This window comes from Tachypleus tridentatus, chromosome 9 (assembly GCF_004210375.1).
Source record: "Tachypleus tridentatus isolate NWPU-2018 chromosome 9, ASM421037v1, whole genome shotgun sequence".
NCBI lineage: Eukaryota > Metazoa > Arthropoda > Merostomata > Xiphosura > Limulidae > Tachypleus > Tachypleus tridentatus.
The window spans coordinates 38,430,150-38,452,624 of NC_134833.1; the positions used below are offsets into that span (position 1 = coordinate 38,430,150).

The following is a 22,475-nucleotide window of genomic DNA, read 5'->3' on the forward strand; positions in this document are numbered from 1 at the left end:
TGTTACCTTACGAGATTCACACAATTACAACGAGCCACATGGAAGTCAAAATATGCTGTTCAAATTACTGAAATGTCAGAAAATGTGAAAGGAAATAAAATCCTTCAAATATTTAAAAATATAAAAACATATTCATAATGAACAAGACAAAATGTATAGTCTGATAATACATAACACGTTCTAATAACTAAAATAACAAATATGACCTTTAAATTTTGAGTTTCAAGTGCCGTCTCATCTAACAAATATTTCATTTATCTGATGAAATCAAAATTGGCATAATGTCAGAAAATTAAAGACAACTCGTTAATCCAAGTGCTTTTAAGACATTAACCAGACTGAATAAATATTTTTATTACTTCTACTTTAGATCTTTCATTATTACAAGCACATGTTCAGCTGTCGAACACTGCAATGTGAACTTGGAATCATTAAAGTTAACCAGTTTTAGGTTTCTTGTAAGTTATGAACAATTAAACATATAACTTTTTGTGTGTAGTTCAACAAACCTCGCACGTGCCAGTTTTTGTCTGTTTGATTGTTGTTAAGCACAAAGCTAGACAATGGGTTATCTTTGATATACACACAACGGGTATCAAAACCCCATTTTTAACGTTACAAACCCGCAGACTTATCTTTAAGTCAATGATAGAGGAAATCTATATTGAGTCTCCTACAGTTTACTGATAAATTAATTCAAATAATAAACTATTGCAACATAAATTGTATTTCTGATCTCTATGTAAAAGTCCTTTGGCCGATAAGCTGACCAATTTTCTTTTCCTTAGAACCCTTTTAACTATTCCCATATTTTTGGAGTTTACGAAAAAAACAACATACTTCTAACTATACAAATGAAACACGATCAGTGAACTGGCAAATCCTCTTTCCAAATGCACAGTATGCCTTGAGGCATGGATATAGTTAGTTTGATGATAGGGAAAAAATATATTCTCACAATTTATTCAAGATAGTAACCATTCTTCGCGATGAATCAATAGGGTAATTCTATAACATTGACACCGCCACAACTTAACGATCTAATGCACCTCGTGTGTGAGCTCCACACCCCACTCCCAACACTCACCTGACATCCTAATCATTCCTATTACTAAAGCTTCTTAGAGAGTCGCTGCGTGAGGTAGGCACAGGGGACAAGATTTACATAAAATCCGATTTTCTTACCCACGGATAAAGCTGGGAGCAGATATTTGAAATTCTACTTAGGGCGTCTCGATTATCTACCATAAGGTACAGACAGCGGTTTGTTTTCAAAGCTGGGACTTTTTGTTGGGTAATGGTATATATTTTTATTCGACCCAGGAGACGGTCAGAATGCAACTCAATTAGGATTAGATAAAGTAAATGCTGACTGCGCCCCCTGAGAAGTCACTTGTCTCTAACACCTGAACTAGTGAAATAAATGCTCATACACAGTAGGTGAGATGGATGCTACAGATTAAATCTCGTTGCCTCGTGGAAAGGTTCTTTAGTTCGACAGGAATTATGCTCGTTTACATCTGATCCTAGACTTCCAAAGGTAAACAGAAGAACAAAGCTCATTTGATATCATGGCACCTTACTAACTATGATATCGAAATTTTGTTATATCATAATCTAGTCTTAGATTCAGATATGACAGTAAAAAGGGGGAAAATGTGTGAACAAATCTTTGATTTCACTCTTTGATGCCTGAACCCTTGACAGCGTAAAATAAAAAGATTTGCTGAAATAGAATTATAATACTGTACTCGACTAACTGAAACCCCACTGTAATTACAGAACACTGTAATTAATTGTTGTATTTTGTATGTGTCGTAATTCTACAGTACTGTTTCATGCAGTCTTATAAGAACATCTTCACATTTTATCACAAAACAATATTGTTCAACTCAACTGATATAGTTTCAAATTATTTTTCTTAGCCGGGCGTGGCTTAGTAATTAGTATGCTAGGAATATCTATTCCAGAGTTCATGGTTTACAGTTCGACGCTAAAAATTACATTTGCACTCTGTGGTCATAAGAGCACTATAAGAGAAACAGTCAAAGCCCAGTACTCTGTCAGTCCAAATTCACGCCGACCATCCAGAGACGGCTTCTTCTGGAGCTGCTTTTTAATACGACGCCCTTTTTATTGGGTTAATTTATTAGAACACAATAATACATTAGGGCACATCATAACAGTGTGAAACTACAAATGATAATACATTTTCACTGTTTTACACTTTTTTCTATTGATTTTGATTATTCAGGCAAAGCTATACAATGCCTGTCTTTGCTGTTCGTCTTTAATTTTTCACTAATAGACTACCAACTGGAATTTAACCATTACTCTTATTACGCATCCAGAAGTGCAGAGTAAATTTTAAGTGCAACAGGCCTAGAACAACAAACTTCCAGGTTTACTCCAAGTACGTTAACCATTAGATCACTACAAAATCGTTATTTTATTGAGTTTTTAAAACATTCTTAAACAATTGTTTTTTTCTCAAAGAGCATTTTTAAAACACTTTATTTTTTCATTTCTTTAAAGTTAAAAGTCTGTGCTTATGTTTGTTATCATTGTACGTAGAAGACCCATTGAATCTCAGCTTAGAAAACGTAACCACTTGATAAGTCTTCCATCTGTGGTGCTTTGAATTTCTCTATGCTACATCTTTCATCTTCCTGGTTGTATATTTGTTCCACATTTTGAATTTTTAGATGAAAACAAATCAGTCACTCATCATTACAACTTCAACACCTATCACTGGAATATTAACATTATCAACTATAACTCTTTCATTACACGTGTGTGCCAAGTTTGCTTACATGTGTTATAGGAGCAAAGCCACTGTTGAGAATTCAATTCCATATTTGATTCGTAGGTAATCAGAAGTGGACTCTTATATATTAATTTCTTCACATTGTATGTTTGTAAATATGCTTGTTCACTTACCCCTCACACAGTTTTGAAGCTAATAGGACCAAACTTTGCAGGCAGACTTGAGATCGCCCGAGAGATGTGCTTGTTTACGTAGCGTATTCTTTCCCTACTAAGGGGAGTAACAGTGGGACTGAAATACTTTAGGAAAGTCATCTAGGGTATGGTGTAGATTTTCAGGGTCGCTGAACCAGAAATTGGCGCTGGATTTAGTTTTTATTGTCCCATCTGGATCGTAATGGCGCTATGCATAAACCTAGGTACAAGATAGTTTTTTATTTTTCTGTAATTAAGCATAAAGCTACACACAATGGTCTATCTGCCCCTCATGAGTATCGAAACCCAGTTTCTTGCAGTATAAGTCCGTAGACATTCCGCTGTGCCACTGGGGACACATGGCCCCATTCACGTGGTGACCACGGGCGAGTATACTAACGGAATTTATTTTGGGGAACAGATCCCCACATGGGTTACTCTATTAGTACATAAAAGCCTCTGTAAACCGTGAAGAAGACACTGACATCCACAGTGAAGCGCGGGTATTTTACGCTAGTTCATGACTGTAAACCATTTCAGTTATGTACACTGCGTTACATTCTGTAAATAAACCATTTCTACAATGGACACTACTCTAACACTCTACAAGTAAGTTATTTCTATCACGGCTACTATGTTGTGGCTATACAAGTAAACCATTTCAACTGAGGGCGTTAAATAAACCTTTGCAAATACACTATTTCAGCTGTGGGCTTCACGTTAATACTCCTCAAGTAAGGTATTGTAACTATAAGAACAACGTTGAACTCTGCAATTAAACTGATTTAACTATGAACTCTGTATTAAATCTCTGCAAACAAGCCATTTCGCCCATGAATGAGCGTTACGTTAAACCTCCGCGTATAAACCACTTCATTTATGGCATTTTAGCTTTCGACGCTATTTTAAAATTTAAATATGGGTACTACGTTGAAGCTCTGCAAATAAACCAGTTCAGTTATGCACATCTCCTTAAAGCTCTGCAAAGGAACAAATTAAACCATGAGCATCACGTTAAAGCTCTACAAATGAACCAATTTAACTATGAGCATTGCGTTAAAACTCTGCAAATAATATATTTCAGTGACGGAACTACGTTAAGACTTGAAATTAGCCATTTCTGTTATGAGTACTATGTTAGAACTGTGTACAGGCATACTATACATCAAGTTATACATATCGTATTATACCTTCATATGCATCATTTATATGGGGTGTTACCTCTTAATGAGAAAAGAAGAACCTTTGTCAACAATGACCGTTTCTAGCTCCAGCAGGTAAGCCCATTTGAAAATAGACACATCTAAACGGTAGGCAACCGAAAGGTTGACTAGATGGCTATTCTACAGCTACGATGGTTGAAATTATGCAAATGTTGTTGCTTTTCCGGTAGTTGGAACACTTTAACTGTGCTGCAATTACTTGTGTTCTGTTTTGATCACATTATCTAGAACCCACTTTGTAATACAATAAAATAAGATGATTAGATAGAGAAAAAGATAAGTAGAAATTAGAGAAAGAGAACAACATTTATCTGTAGAAACCGGTTTGTTTTATACAATATATGTATATTGTACACAGAAAACTGCACTTCGCTGTCAATAATCTTAAACCAAACAGTATTTTTTCAAAAAACTAAAACAGTTCTCTGAATCAAATTATACTGAAAAAAAACTGGAAACTTGCCAATATGGAACTCAGAATAGGTAGGAACAGACAAAAAGTATTAGAGATCCAATCCATTTGGAAATAAGCTTTCCTCTGCCTTATTTTATTTTATCTCTCCCAAAATGGAGTGAAGAAGCACTCATAAACACATATATTTAATACAAAGTTGTATGAAAGAATCTTTACAATGCGTCAACGCTAATCGTTTCGCTTTGGATGCCCTTATCTGGACACTCTCTCTGCTCACTGCATAAAAACTAAAGCTCGTAATTTCTTAATTAGCTGCATTATTTCTCAAACAACTCCTGAAAAAGATAACACGATGAGGAGGCATATGTTATCGTACAGAGCTGGTTTCAACCTCTTTATTCAAGGGGGTAACAGAGCACCCTTTCTCTTTACACAATTAACTCGGGCCAGGCCCTCCGTTCAACATGAATAAAATTAGATATTGCTTTTCAATTATTGAAAAAGCCATCTAGTGAGACGTACGTACTCTGTGGTTTTGATAAGTCCAAGCCGTCTGCATATCAGAATGTGTTATCAGCTACGTCCCTTCAATTTCTGGGCTTAATTAATGGCACAAAATTCTCTGAGGTTAATTATGTTCAGACTCGGGCGTGTGATATTCAACACTCGCGTAATACCAAGTCTATTCACTAAACCAAGAGTACAAAGATCGACTTTAACACAAATAATGCCTTGAAGAAAAACACATAAAAACCTACTACTTTGACACAAGTAACAATTCGGGTCATTCACATCTATCGATTTCAGCATAACTCGTAACGTCTTTTAGTATTAATTGTACATAAATTTCTAGTTTAATCACTAATGGAGAATCAAGAATGCTATAAATTAGAATTACCCAACCTTTAAGCTGGATTAACCTTTAATTTTATAAATATTAATTATCTTTTCAATTATATATATTGTTTCATTTTGGTTTTCAACAGTTTCCTGTATCATTTCACAAGCCATTGATTTAACCAAATTTTGCAATATTAACTTAGAGACTACAATATAATCTAATGAGATATGGGGAATGTGCTACATACATCACGCATTGTGAATGGGAGGTAAGCCAAAGAAAAATGTTAAGAGAAATGTGTATTATACTTTTTAACTGTAAGCCGTGATCTAAGAATAAACACACAGCTTAAATAGTGAAAGAAAGAAAGATTACTTGGAAAAACTTGGCTTTATATTGAATACTTTACTTAAAACGAATTTTAAAAGGCTTTTAATTCATTTATTCGAGTAACACAGTTTTACCTAGTATTAAAGCTTAGTTTACTTAACAACTAATCCGCCGAGATATAAACTAGTAACCGATATCACCCAGTTGTAATGTTAGCAATAAATTTTAGTGTTCTCTGATTTTCACGGTTGTGCAAATTTATGACAGGTAAAAAAGAATATAAAAGGACATATATCTGAAAGATGTTTACGATTTTCAGGCATAGACCGAAAAGTTCCATAAAATAAAGTATATTACAGTGACAAAATGTAGTTATATAGTGAAAGAAAAAAAAAGATTACTCAGAAAAACTTGGCTTTATATTGAATACTTTACTTAAAACGAATTTTGAAAGGCTTTATATACACATATATATACATGAGTGCGTATGTATATATATATATATCTGAGTGTATATGTGTACGTATATATATATATGAATAAATAAATATATATATTTATATATAAGCTATGTTGGAACATTTTTATATAATTTCTTACAATGAGTTCTTACATATTCACAATATTGTTGGTTTCTTATATCTGTTTTCAATTAGTTTAATTTTGTTAATTGTCAGGTTATTTGTGTAAAAGTAAAGTGTTCTTAGAAATAATCGAGATATTAAATAAAATTATATCTCAGTGATTAAAACTTAGGGTTCTTTGGTAATAGCAATAATTTTGTCCGTGTGTTTCTGACGTGTTTTTTTTTTGCGTTGTGAAAAACGGCTTCAATCCGAATCTCCTCGGGTCTTGGTTTCGGAGCTCATCGTTGCTGTAATTGTTTTGCTTTGCAGATCTTTCCATTTTATTATTATTATTTTTTATTCAGGGAAAACACTTGTCAGAGCCGCTGATAGTTTGGCTGGCATTTTACGCAGAAGTTAAAGCTGTTAACAATGGAGCCTACGACTATTTGGCGCCCTAATACACAGCCGCCTATGTTGCATGTCCTCAACGTCGAATTTGACTGAAGACTCCCTTTTATTAAATATTGTTTACATGCTTAAGAGACTTGCCATATAAACATGCTTTCTCGGAAGGGTTCTGGTATTAGTATCAACTTTAATACTATATGTCTAGTCACATTTCACTATCCAATGGTTGGAAATATACTTCGAAGTATAGAGGAACAAAACATGTTACCTGTAGCAACACAGTTCGAACTGACTGTGATACCACAGGATCGCTGTGTATATATAACTATCATAAAGTGCATTTGACTTCCAATAAGAGAGCGCGAGGAGTTAGTGGTATGTCTGCGGACTTACAATGCTAGAATCAGGGTTTCGATACCCGTGATGGGCAGAGTACAGAGAGCCCTTTGTGTAACTTTTGTTCAACTACGAACAAAGTAAGGCCAAATATAAGTATAAGTCGCTAGGGGTATAAACGTTTTTAACATACTTGATAAGTTCAATTAAATAAACATTATACGTGTTTGTTCTCTAATGCCTTACTTACATTAAAGGTGGTTTGTTTTATTGTTAAGCAAAGATGCATAATGAAATATCTGCGTTGTACCTACCACGGGTATCGAAAACTCGTTTTTAGCGTTATAAGCCTCCACACTTACCGCTGATTCACTAAAGGAGGGTTTATCTTAAAGTCTTATTTAATTACTTTTTAACTTTACGAGCATCAACATTAATAGGTCATTCTGAAATTTAAGTGGTGCTGTTTTTTTACCTTATACCTAATAAAGCCTTAAAATATACAGAAATATAAAACATAATATACTGTATCTCTATATAAATCCATGGTTTATCTCTCTTAATGTTTATTGACTTATAATAAAAATGTATCTTAAAAGTTTTCTGTTCATCTTAAATGCCTATGTTTTTCTATTAAAACCGCAGGACTGTTCTTTAATACAAATGTTTGTTTGGTTTTGTAAAGCAGGTATTCTCAAACTGTGGTAGATGGAGTTAATGTCTGTGGTACACGATACAATTAACATAAGAAATTATACTCATAATAAGCCCTATCTGAACTATCCACGTAAATATAAATGATATTTTCCTCACTGATAAACTCACCCTGTACTTGCATAAACTCGCCTGTTTCTTCTTCTCTTAAAACTCACAAAAATGCTTCATTTTCTTCAATCGTGCCAAAGGGAAACAAAAAACAATCGCATCCTTCTCATTAACATGTAAGTGTTAAAAATTTGGATTTTATTACCGTTTTTTAATATTAAATTAGAACTGGGTTTGTAATTTAAAAAAAAATTAAAGAAAAAGTCGTACGTGAACCTAAAACGTTCGAGAACTATTGTTGCCGGGGAATCGAACCACGGATTTTAGCTTCTAAGCTCATAAAAGGATAAAGAACAAGTAATATTTAAACAGTAACTTGAAAAGGTACTAGTTCATAATTCTGGCATTAAATTTCGATTTAATTCTACAATCAAAGTTCAGAGTTCATGACATAAAAAAAACATAAACACATATTATAATGTGACCTTAAATGTATACATTTGATACTTTATTTCAGTATGCTATCTAATAAATCCATATATGTATATGGATATTATTCACTGAATAGACAGTAAAAGTTCACTGTGACTCACAAGTCCATTTCCACACCACACGAATTCGTATAAAAGATGTTTTCACTGCCATATCTCACAATTCAGCAGTGAAACGGAAGTGCTGGGGTTAGTGACACGATGTAAAAGAAATGATTCAGAATTGGACTTTGAAGAAAGCTGCGGATGTTCAAGGTCTCGGTGTAATGATTCTGCATCCAAACGATATACATCATGAAAGGGAAGGGAAAAGAAATCACCACAGCTATTCCAAAAGCGACGAGCGAGGCGGAGAAGGATGTGGTAATGTCGAGAGAGCAAAATGGGAAATATCTAGAGATTGACTAAAAATGTCTTCTTTTGGTTCTTTTTTATGGCACAAAGTATGAATGGCTGTCAACATCACAAAGTAGACTCGCTTCGAATTGGTACAAAATGTCCTGTTCTAGCTTATGGCCTTTGCTAACAAGCTAATGGAATGAGTCTCGTCAAATCGCCATCAGCGCACACGATGAGTAGGAAATTTATTGTTATTCATTGTTTGACCGTTAGAATAGCTCGCTCCTGAGGCTAGGAAGGAGCGAGAGAGAGAAATGAATTGCTTTAATCACTGAAAGGATGTACTTTATCGGGTGGCAGCACACCATGGAAAATTTTTTTTTAGTAAAGATAATATGACTGACAGACTTTCTTAAAAGAAATTAAGGACATCTCTTCATTCATGTAGGAAGGAGCTCTCTCATATTAACTATATTATATTTCATGCATAATAAGTTCGTGTCAGTGAGATTACAAAATCTCTTCTTACAAATGAGTCAAACTGCTCAAATCAAAAAAGTTCTTCACCAATAAGGTTTGAAGAGAAAACTGAAAGTATATTTGAACTTACAGAAAATTTTACTTTATTGAAGATTGCTCAGTTAAAGTTCTGAAACAATATTCTGTTTTTTTAAACACTATACGCCAATTTTCATTAACCATGTATTCTAAGATAATGATAAGAGTTTCGAAGTTAAACATGTTTTATGATGCAAAGCACCTACATTTCGTAAAAGTAAATCAAATAAAAGAATTTGTAAAATGGAAAAATACAGAGCATACTCATGATCAAAAGTGCAAAAATTATAGTTAAAAGTGATAAATGAACAAATTAAACGGGATCGAAAGAAATGTGGCTTCAACAGCTGGAGGTACGTGAGTATGTTAGCTACTATAAATAAGAGCAAAAAGTCATGGTGTACAGGCCACATTTATGGACATACGTTATAATGTTGTGTTTTCAAGAGAGCAGTCGAGAGCAAATGACATAATCTGTGAAGAATGGGAAAGATATTTGCTTTGTATTCACTGGCGTTAGTTTGAGGTATTAGATTCAAAATGAGATATGAAGAAAGATGTTCATTACTAAGTGTATACGTATTAAAGGAGGTGTACTGGTTCACTTATAACAGGAATGTATAACAGTAAATGTATCTGTAGAAATGGAGGCGCACTGCTTCACCCATAAAGGGGATGCGCAACAATACATGTGTCCTTATTATTGAACTTGTACTTATCCACTCGTGAAACGTATGCATAATAGTAAACCTATTCGTACATGAATAAATGAACTTACTTACTTATAAAGAGAATGCGCAACAGTAAAAGTATCTATGTCAGGGTACATGTACTGTTCCACTTGTAAAGTAGATGCATAACAGTAAATCTCAGAGTTTTATGCATGTGGAGGCCAAAATCTTTGCAGTAAATGTCTGTTATTTGTTAGCCATAAATATCAAGAATACCTAAACAGCACATAATCTACCTTTTAAAAATAATATTTAAAACAAGTCAAACGTATGTACAAAAGATCGTTTTACTATAAGTTATCAAAGTTGTATTCAAGTCCACACAGGGTAGCTCACTTTAGAACTCAACTGGGAAGATGAATTATATTTTTTTTCTAATGTTTCTTACAGCCCAGTCTGCGATAGATTTACTTACGTTACCCTATATGAAATCACACTTGTATCCAGAACTTTACACAGTTGTCTCCTTTTCACCAAAGTCCACACAGGTGGGTTTAATTACTTTATAACACTCTTTAATAAGACAAATTGTTCTCCTTTATCTCTGTTAAGCTAACAATCATGAAGACTAACTTCACTTTCACTGACAACATTTTCTGACATAACTTTCACTCACATGAAACGTGATTAACTGAGGCCTAGAACTTTCTACAAACTACCATATGTATGCAAGTGGTTGAAAGTCTGTTTATTTGGATGATCAATTCATTCCCCATCAAGTAGTTCTGGATGGCATAAATGATGACAAGAAACTCTCATTCAATCGAGGAATGGTTCTTTCCACTGCCCAACGACTTGTTACATTACCAGAAACAGTCCCTCTTTATGTTCTTGTAGGAGTACTGCTCAAATTTCATTGTCTGAAGAATGAGCCTGAAAAGTGGCATTTCTAAGTTCTGGCAAACTTACCAACATGTCCTTTAATTTTAATGCTGTATATTGTAGTTTCCCCACTTCGTCTTGTATAAAAGACCTTTCTTAGACAGATCAGTCAATGGCGCAAAAACTTCAGCGTAGTTTGTGATAAGCTTCTTATAGTATTCCACTAAACTCATGAAGGATCTGGCTTGCTGTTTAGACATGGGAACTGGTGCATCTTGAATACAGATTATCTTCTTTTCCATGTATATCTGTCAGTCACTCACCTTTTATCCAACAAACTTCATCACAAAATAATCAAAGTAGCAGTTGCGTGGTTAGATCACTATGTCTCTTTAGATGGTCTTCCCATCTTGCAGTGCATGAAATACAACTCGCACAGTGCTTTGATGTTACACAACATCTTCCTCATCATGCAGTTGAATGTTGCTGCTAAGTTAACTAACCTAAATGGCATTCACTTAAATTAGTAACATATTTGGTGTCACAAATGTTGTCTTCTCTTTACAATTCCGTGTCCATCAGTATTTGTCAATAACCTTTGTTCAGTTCAATCTTTGGAAAGACCTTGTCCCATCTAGTCTTGCTATGATGACCTATAGGTTTCCCATAGGTTCGGAGTCAAACTTCATAAAAGATTCAGCTTCCGGAAGTTCATGCAGAAACAGTTTCATACTGTCCCTCTTTTTCATGATTACAATTGGTGAACAGTAGGCCGAATGTTTCCAGCTTCCATCATTGCCTCAACTTCCTATTTTGTCAGGTCTCTCGTTGTATTATGCATCTGATAGGGCTTCACTTTGACTGAATCCCTCGTTGTGGTCTCAATCTTATGTTGTGGTCTCCATTCTCTTTATTCTAACAGCAGCATTCATGGTGACAGTCATTATTTTCTTGTTTCTTGCTAGCACCTTCTTAGAAGATAGTTTCAGCTGTTCTATATTGATATTTCTAGTATTGCCTATTGGCAATGGACTTACATGCCTTTGCAATGTGCCCCATTTTGTAACAAATATAGTATATCTTCTTTCATTCGTCTGTTAATCTTCTATCACCTTTGTGGACTCCTGCTTCCAGTAAGCCATCATTGATTTTCACTTTAACTGGTTATTATTAGAGTTGCCAGTTATGATGTTTCACATACTGTTCTGCTCGCTTGATCATCTCGTTCACGTCTATTAGAATTATTTCCTATAGGAACAGTGACACGTCAGTTGAGCACGTGATCATGAACTTTTGACGTATTAATAGATCAGCTAGTCCCTCAAAACCATTTTCACCCTTGGCCATGTTAGTACATCTTATGAAGTATCGCTGTAGACGTGCCACGAACTGAAATACAATTTCACCAGTATCAAGTTTGACTTCTCTGAACTTCTTCTGAAAACCTACTTTGGTAACTTCATAACGTTTCAGCAAGACCACTTTTAATGTGCTTTAATCCCATGACATCATACACTTGTAGGCCTTTTTTATGAGAAATGGACTGAGGCAGACTGTTCAGTCACCTTTGTTCAAGTTCTGACTTTGAGCATATCTTTCATATCTCTCCAGGAAAGCATCGGTGTCATTTTTTGTTTCATCAGATTTGGGTGGTTTGTGTCAGCTGGCCCAAATCCCTTGTCAATCTTGGGTCATTCATTTTTCTGTTGGATGAGCTTTGCAATCTCAAGCTATGCTCTTATTCTTTCTATATATATATATATATCCAGTCTTTCCTTTCCCATTTTCTTGTTTTAGTCGTCTTCCTTTCTTCTCTGCCTATGCCTCTTTCGCTCTCTAACTTTTTTTGTTGTTTAACAAACTTTCGTAGTTTGGTGTCTATTAGCCCCAGACTTTGAATCCAGTTAATAAAATCTGTTGACATGATTATATAGCGTGATTGTAATCTCTACACTATTTTCGTCACAACTGTAGTTGCGCGTATATAGGCCTGGTTATTTCCGCTGTCGTTCACGCTTTTTTTTCTCTACCGTTTACCACTGTATAATCCTGGTTAGCTCGCCAAACGTCAGGTTTTTATGCACGTAAGGACCGGATTTTTTGCAGAAGTGTCTGTGACTTGTTGACGATAAATGCCAACAATAAAAGAACAGCAAACAATCAACTTGTTTCAGAATGATATATTCAAAACAACTTAAATGCATGTACAAAAATTCGTTTCACTATAGTTTAAAGCTATAGCTTTAAATATTTATTTTTTTGTTGTCAAAAGTCCACACAGGCTATTTCACTTACTATAGAACTCAAGGGATAATATATATAACTTTTCTTTACTCTGCAATATATTCACTTACGTTTCCCCGTATGTTATCACAGTTGTATCCAAAACTTCACATAATTGTCTCCTTTTCATCACAGTTAACACAGGTAAGTTCAATATTTTATAATACAAAGTATTTTCTTTTGTGTATGTTATTACAATAACATCGCGAAACTTACTTTAATTATTACTCGGTGTGGCTAAACTAACAATCATGCAGTCTAGCTTCAAGTTCATTAACTTAATCTTTTTTATTATAAGTTGCACTCACTTAATCGCTGATAAATATATATATATATTGACCAACTGAGGCCTGAACCTTCTATAAACTACGAGACGCAATGAAAAAAACAATACTTCCTTAAAATACAAAATATTCGGATAATGTGACGTCAAATTACAATTGAACTACACACACATACACAAAATGCACGATTCTTACCGAGAAATGTCTTATAACTATTGACTTTAAAATAATTACTTTAAACGCTCTTGTTATGAGAATTAAATAACCATTAAACATTAGATCACTAAATGTACAAAATATAACTCTTACATTAAACAATTTTGTACATCCAACAGTAAACGTATTCGTATAAAGGGAGGTGTACTGTTTCACTCATAAAGTAGATGCAAAACAGTAAATGTATCCGTATTTATAGAGATACAATGCTTCACTTGTAACATGGGTATGCAACAGTAAGAGTATCTGTGTTAGAAGCGCAACAATAAGTATCCGTATTTGGGAAGGTGTATTACCGCTTAATTGATAAAGCGCCCAGTAACGTTAACTACTTTAACTGATATTGTTATCTATATAATCTCCATCTCTCAAACGTAAATAAGAAATATTTGAAAACAACGTGAAGAATGTGATAAATGTGAACAAATACAGGGAACGTAAACACGACTTCATATATTGGAAAACAAGAAGGATGGAAAATTTCAACAAGTAATATCATATGAAGTAGATGAAAACTGGTATTTTACTATTTCACAAGAACAGAAAGAAATGTACTTGGTTAGTTAACTTAACACATTAAAACACAGAACAAATATTTATTGTATTCATAATGATAAGTGACTAATGAGGATGAAATGTCTGAAGCATTATAGAAAGTACGTAAAACAAGATTAATTACACAAGCTGCTTCGAACGTGTTTAGGTGTTATTGAAGGAACACAGGTGATCATGCTAGTAAAATTCATACTAAAAAAGCCACCAGAAAAAAAAGAAAATGATGACTTAAGGTACAAGATTTTACTCTTACTTACTGTTACTGTGGTTTTGCTTAACAGTAATTCTGTATTCCTGAATTTTTGCTCTAAAATATTGATTCAGTGTTTCCGTGTTACGTTTATTATAATATACTAAACACTATACAACATACAAGATTCCATTTATTCAATGAAACATATTAAAGGTTCATAAAGGTATTCTTATAGATGTGACTTCAAATTTTTCAAAATTACTGCTACTTTTGAAAGGCAGATGTTGACAGTTAGGATATTTAGTAAACTTGACCATTGCTTCATAGAAACCAAACCTTGCATCTTACTCCTACAGTTGTTAATGGGTTAATTGGTCTCAGTGGCTCTCTAAATACATTCTTCTAAACTATTTAGGCACCAATTTGCTGGTAAGTTTGGTCTGAATTTCGCTCCAAGCTACACGAGGGCTATCTGCTCTAGTTGTCTCTAATTTAAAAAAAAGGCAGATAGTCACCACCGCTAACATTTTGGCTACTCTTTTACCAGCGAATAGTTGGATTGACTGGTAAGTTATAACGCCCCTACGGTTGAGAAGGTGAGCATATTTGGTGGGCCATGCCGGGACCTCGCTGGTCGGTTAGTGACTGTTTGTTACAGACTTCCTAATACATAAAAGTCAAAGACAATTTTGAACAAAAGTAAGCCTTCCACTGACACTGAAGTATGCTACAAACCGGGTTTCGATACTTACGGTGGGCAGAGCACAGATAGCCCATTGTGTTGTCTTGTGCTTAAACTTCAAAACACAAACAAAAATAGCACCGATATTACAATTAACCACATTATTCGATGCTAGGGTCCTATATGCTTTGTACTTTAACAGACAAAACATATACAATTAGTCAATACGATGCAATATGTAAACCTCAACGGCAAGGAAGGACATAAACAAATTCGTAAATTGATTATTATTTTTACCACCACCTCTTATTAAATAATGCTAGAAAATATTGAAAGAATATATTGTGAAGCGTAAGTATGATGATGCTCATTAAAGATAAATTAAAAGATTTAACAGATTTAATTAAGATACGTCGAGGTAACAAGAAGAGTACATTCGTTAAAGAACGCGCATCTCCGTTCCAGGTTATTAAACTTTATTTAGAACCGTACAGTATGATTCTTCCCAGCAAGACGTCTTTTAATTGGTAATTTAATACTATTATTCTGTGATTTTAACGCCACTTTTGAGTATCAAAATTAGTAACAGCCTATTCAGATAGCAATGTAGAAAGACAGAAATTTGAAACAAGCACTGTTTTCCACAACGTAAAACTTTCAAATCCGTAAATGAAGTGAAATCAAGATCTTATACCCTAAATATTTCCTCCAGCTTGTCAAAACTCGTAGCTAGTTTGTAAATACGTGGAGTCATGAGATGTGTTTGGTGTGGATTTAGACGACATCGGCCTTTATTTCACAGTAAACGAGCTTACATCCCATTGCGCAGATGGCTTAATCCTCTAGGCCAAGATGATGGTGGAGAAAAGCAGTCAGGGGCAGATCTGTCAGGCGCCAGCCTCGTCGTTATGCCCTCAACGGTAAACACGAATAACAAACGTGAGACAGGCACAAAATATCCGTTAGTCTCAAATGATGGCGCCACCAACGGCTCCCTTGGCGTCATTTCAGAATGGTTTTGAAAAACGGCAGATATGGGATTTCGATAAGGATATACGACTGACAAATGTAATGGAATCAGTTATTCAGTTTGAACTGCATATCACAGAAGATATATAAATACATGCATATCTTTAGCCACTTAATAAAATTAAAATTTAACGAAGAGCCCCAAACTTACAACACATTATTTTCATTTGTAACCTACATTTATGTTATTCTTTATCTAAACGTTTGTGATTCAGTAGCGAGTGTCAGTTCGTGGAATCCATACCGAATTGCTACCAATAGTTCTGCATGGAAATATTTCTTGTTGCTGAATTTTACATGTTTTAAATTAGAATAAAAATTACAAAGATGGCTGCACATTGACTCATATTACATTATAAATACGAGTTTGAAAGTAATTTCTTTCAAACCCTCTTTTATTCTTCTTACTCGCGGATCAATACACTATTACAAATCATAATCACACAAAGAATGAAAGGCAACCAGTGATATGAACTAAAATACTTTCAATTTCGAATTTACTGTGGTATTTGGATAATGTTTTCTCAAGAGAGATAAAATATATGTTGTTCTGTCCAAAACAATCTTCCAGACCTGCATGAATAATATATACCATATATGTTTATATATATATATAAATTCGTATTATCAGTTCCAGCAAATATGGTAAAAATGTTGAACATTTAATAAGAACGAACAAAAGATGTTTAAGATAATCCACTAGTTTTTCCTATTAGTGTTAAAGGATGAATTTCGTTTATACATCAGGAAATTAGTTTAAAATTGGATAAGTGAAACCTCATTTAAAATAAAAACTATACCCATTTTTCGGTATATGTATATATGCCTGTCTTGCGTGTTATATGAATAACATGAGTCGTGAAACGATATTCGACTAAAGACTATCTTTAATATTAAAGTTAAGAAATGTTGAGTTATCTAGCAAATATTAAAACGTGAGATTCAGGCATTTAGAACAAGCCTCTTTTGTGATAAAAGGAGTTAATTATGCCTCTCTGTTTCAATAGTAAGTTCACTAGTATATTACAGAATTTGCATGCTAGCTCGCACACGTTTTCGCATACTTTACTATATTTACTGCTCATGTTTGGCCGTAAAACTAAGTATAAAGAGCATTAAAACATTCAAGCATTTAGGTGCTAATAATGTACATACACATATGTGTGTACATGCAGATTGTATATTCATGTAGATAAATGAATATTTATTTAGAGACGTGTGCATGACAGCATATGTTGCTCACCTAATGACTTTACGCGATGATGAAAAGACGTACTTGGCATATTCATTGTGGACGACAACATGCCATTCTTGTCCAGTGCCAGGCATCAACGGCGGAAGCTGGTAGTGCCTGCCATGGGAGGGGAAGAAAAGGAGGAGGGAAGATACCTCTTGCTGCTGTGCAGTAGCCATGCCACGTCTGTTTAACGGAGCGGATGAATTCTCCAGTGGAACTTACGGATCACTTACTGCCCGCAAAGCCACATTGTACAGCTGATTCATTGACGGAAGTTTTTAGAGCAGTACTTTTGTGTCCATGCTGGGAAACACATCCAGCGCTGCCCTTGATCCACAGGACCGAATGCTTGCTGAACGAGAAAGCTCTCAGTATGAGCACCACAGTAAACTTTCTGTTTGATGATGGTCATTACCTTTTCTTTGGTACTGTATGAACTGTGGTGAAAACGAAGTGACTCAACTGACGTGCCCAAACTTTCCAATGACTTATTACACTCCAAAAGACTTAACTGCCCGGAACAGCAAACTTGTTAACTGTGATTGAGTTGTGTAGAATAATATTAATGATTTCTAATTAATACCTTTTCTGGCCAAGTTCCAAATTAGCTTCTTTACCTCTTCGAAATTACACTGCGTTTAAACGTTATAGATCCAGTTCATCAGATACATTACTCATAAATCAATCTATACTTGGGTGATACGAATTGTGCTTGAAGTATTTTAACACGCTTACGCATGACTAAAAGAAAAAAGTGTCTAGTGCAGCGTATTAGGTGGTGATTACTGACAGCATGGCGAAAACTAAAACAAATATACAAGTATAGATCTCTAATAATGAAAACTAAAATAAATCCCAATTAAGTGTAGATCTCTAATGATGAAAACTAAAATGAATCCCAGACAAGTGTAGATCTCCAATGGTGAAAACTATAACAAATCCCAAACAAGTGTAGATTTCTAACGGTGAAAACTAAAACGAATCCCAAACAAGTGCAGATCTCTAATGGTGAAAACTAAAACATATCCCAAGCAAGTATAAATTTCTAATAATGAAAACTAAAACAAATCCCAAACAAGTGCAGATCTCCAATGGTGAAAACTAAAACAAATCCCAAACAAGTATAGATCTCGAATTTGCATATTTCAAAGTGCTTGTTGTTATTTTTTTTGTCGAATTAAATACTATTACAACTGTTAGTTGATGTTCTAATAAACAGGAAGTGAGGGCGTCAATAGTACATTAACATTGATGAACTGGCTTCCTTGATTTTGTTTACCACACTTATTTATAATGGATTCTTACTTTAAACAAATCTAACTTAGGTGAAATTTGGTACACTTTTCTCTAAAAACGAATTTGGCACACACAACAGGTTTTGAATAGGCTTGGAAGGGTAAGTAAATACGAATAAACATTCTTTACCTATTTTTCAGTCATTTTACACACGAATGACGTTGCACATTCTCTAGACTCACTTTCGTCTTAGTTTTAGCACATAAGACCGCTTTTAATATCACCCGGTTTGATCGCTTCACCAATAGAAAGGCCCGGCATGGCTAGGTGGTTAAGGTGCTCGACTTGTAATCTTTGGGCCGCGGGTTCGACTCCCCGTCACACCAAACATGCTCACCCTTTCAGTCGTGGGGGTGTTATAATGTGACGGCCAATCCCACTATTCGTTGGTAAAAGAGTAGCCCAAGAGTTGACGGTGGGTGCTGATGACTAGCTGCCTTCCCTCTAGTCTTACACTACTCAATTAGAGACGGCTAGCGCAGATAGCCCTGTTGCAGCTTTGCACAAAATTAAAAAAACTAACAAACAATCACCAGTAGATACTCTTAGCTACGTCTCTGTACATGCATGATCATGAAACGGTGGTGAGAGTTACAACAAAAACAAAAGCTATTTCAATTCGAATCCTGTGAGTTACAGGTCAGCTTTGACAACTTAAAATAGTATAGCTGTGTTCCCAACGTAGTGAGTTTCTTACTAGCTCTGGTGACTTAAATACATACACCTAATTAAAGAGCACTATGAAGAGCACGTGACATTAAAAGGGCAACCGATCACTAATCGTTAGTAAATAATAGAAGAAAACACCGACCATGTACAATATAGTTAAGATTACATGAGGGTGACTAAGTGCACATGTAGTAAATGTGTTTAAACGACATCATTAATATATTATGGGAAGGTATTAACTGTGTATGTAGTAACTGTGCTTAAATTACATCACTAAGATTATATGGTAAGGAACTAAATGTGCAAATGAATATTAACTGTGCTTAAACGACATCGTAAATATATTATGGGAAGGAACTAAATGTGCAAATATTAACTGTGCTTAACCGATATCGTAAATGTATTATGGGAGGAAATTAAAAATATTAACTGTGCTTGACATCGTTAAGACTATAGAAAGAAACAAAGTGTGCAAGCAGGAACTGTGCTTAAATGACTTTGTTAAGTGCACTTAGTTCATTAAGCAGCCGTGAAACATTGGTATTGTCGAAACGTTTAGTCATTGTGCTCCTCTTACACAAAATTCAATAAGTTCCATCATTCTTACCTGACTTTTAGCTATATCGTATCTTGAATCACAAAAGTTTCTTACATCACCCACAGTGCTAAAACGATATATGCAGTTTCATGACATTTAAAACAATCATGTATAATAATAGCATAAATAAAATATGCTACAAATATATATTTATAATATATATATATATATATATATATATATTCATGTAATAACTATGTGTTTCATACTATCAAAAAGAATAGTCCCAAGCTAAAATTAATAGCAGTAACAGTAATATCTTTAATCAAATTAATGAAAGAATTATATCATTTGTGACAAACATATTACGAAATAGAGACAGAATAACATACGATAAGGTCAAGATACGTTTAATATGCTTAAATTCAGTCTTATTTATATGAGTTTATTTCTAGGGTTAAAATAATGACATAAAGCCTGTTATTACTCTGTCAGAATTACACAAGAATGTCCAACTACATAACTGAAAGTTACGTAAAAGACTCACCTTTATTTTCTGGAGAAGATGAAACTTTTCTTTTTTCTCCTTTCTCTACAGGTTCTGGAAAGATGACCGCTGTATCACTTCTTTTCATATACTCTTGAATTTTTTCCTCTTCAGACCTTATCTCTTCTCCCTCAGACTTTTCCATTTTTCTGTCACCATCTTTGGATATTTGGTCACTCTCTCCTTTCCATTCCTCCGAGTCTTGACAATTGTGACCATTCATTAAGACAGGGAGGTTATCTTCCGGAACCATTCGTTTCTCCTCTTCACTTTGGCACACGGCAGAAGTCATAGTGGGGGCCATGTGGTAACCGTTTTTTCTCACTGTTTTCTCCTCTTCTGGTTCGCCGAACAAAGTGTTAGTTTCACGCGGTTTATCTGCCTCTGTCCCCTCTCTATTCTTTTCCACAGATTTCCCTTTCTCTTCCACAACTTTCAACGGAGACTTTGGAGTTGGAGACCGCGAAGTTTTTGAAGTTACAGTGTCTGAAGGTCCCAGATGACCAAGCCCGTCTGGCATGTTTTCAAGTTCCACTTTAAGAAGAATAATTTATTGATATAATAAATCCTACAACAACAACATAGCAACGTGTTATAAGCAATTATAAACACATTAGTAAAGCAAGTTAAGGCAAATGAAAAGGATTAAATATTTTTTCCCTCCTACAATGAAGGAAGAATTCACTTTTTATAGCTCAAAGTTGGTATGAAAATACACAGTAACTGAATAATATATTACAACTGAATACAGTTAAATTGCGCTTTGCCCTTTATTCAAATAGGGCGCAATATGTTACATTTAATATAAAGCTAAGAATGTGCTTAACACAAATATTACGGATGATATAAAACACAAATGGATACTAAGTCATAAAGTAAGACGTTCAAGTTAAGCTACTATACGACTACGTAAAGTACTCCATGAACATATATAACTGTAACTTAACGACATTAGCTGTAAAATACACCACGTCAACGTTTAAACAGTAAATACAAGGTAACATTGAACATATTAGTCAAAGAGATTTAAAAGCAGACTTATTCGAATACTACGTTCAACATAGTGATGATTGATCTTTATATTAGTTACAGTCAGATTCATAGAAAATACATACCTTCTGCTCATTTCTAAGGATTATTTATTTCGGTTAACTTTAATTGAATGGCAAGAAAAAAAAAGAGTTCTTATGTTTAATTAAACTCTTTCTTTTAGGATCCTACAAATGATCTATTATATATAGTTTCGAACAGATGATAATATTCTGATTATAATACCAGTTACTTTTTTCATTGCCGCTCTTTGAGATCTATATTTCTTGTAACTCCCCGAAAGCCAGAAGCGATGTGCATGGATGGCTGCATCCAATACCAAGGTATATTTGTGTAACAAGAAACATAAAAGAAGCCTTCTGAACTACAAGCTGAATAAGAAAGATCCTTAATCTCCAATCGATACCAGTTTCCTCGCCGCCTTGGACAATTCACTTTAGAAGAAACAGGTATACCACGGCAGCTGAACGCGACACGTTGTAAACCATAGGCTCTGCTACCACTAACCAAGAAACCAATGCACCGTGCCACCAAGGAAATGACGCTGAAAGCAGACATGGGATAAAACAATATTGAGGAGAAATTTCCAAACCAAATCTTGCTTCGGCTGCTTTATTGTGGCTATTGGAGGAAAGCGAAATGTAAAAGAAAACAATTACCAATCTAACGGTTGAAAGGATTCATTCCCTTCCTGTACCCTTTCTCCACTTTCACAGGCCTGGAAAACTCTCCGATAAGCTGTTTCATTATACTCTGCGTTATTATTACACTGACTACAAAACATTTTTGGAGATCACTGATTGAAATGGACACTCAAGTTTATTTAATAGGTTTATAAATCTAGTATCGTGAAATTTTATTGTGCAATTTATTTTGGGAGCTAAGATTGTTCTTTCGAATTGTTCAGTTTAAAGAAATACTATTTATATCATATTAGTTTAAAACATTATTAAATTACCATGGTATTCATGTTCTGACCTTCCCTCTGCCCGTTTAGAGAATATGATACTTGTGGAATTAAACGCTGTGGAGTGAAACAGTATATTTCACGTGAGCCTGTCATTCTACACATGTTCTGTCTGCTATCATAAATGTTTAGTAACTACT

At 34.5% G+C, this 22,475-nt stretch overlaps 1 protein-coding gene across 24 annotated transcripts in view; it reads right to left on the reverse strand.

Moving 5' to 3' along the window:
• LOC143225089 (zinc finger E-box-binding homeobox 2-like) overlaps positions 1-22,475 on the reverse strand; it is a 258,604-nt gene that overhangs the window by 62,109 nt on the left and 174,020 nt on the right. For all 24 annotated transcript variants that reach the window (XM_076453841.1, XM_076453851.1, XM_076453839.1 and 21 more), the window contains one exon: positions 20,319-20,852. In XM_076453841.1, the coding sequence (XP_076309956.1) occupies positions 20,319-20,852 (534 nt within the window). The remainder of the gene's footprint in view (positions 1-20,318; positions 20,853-22,475) is intronic.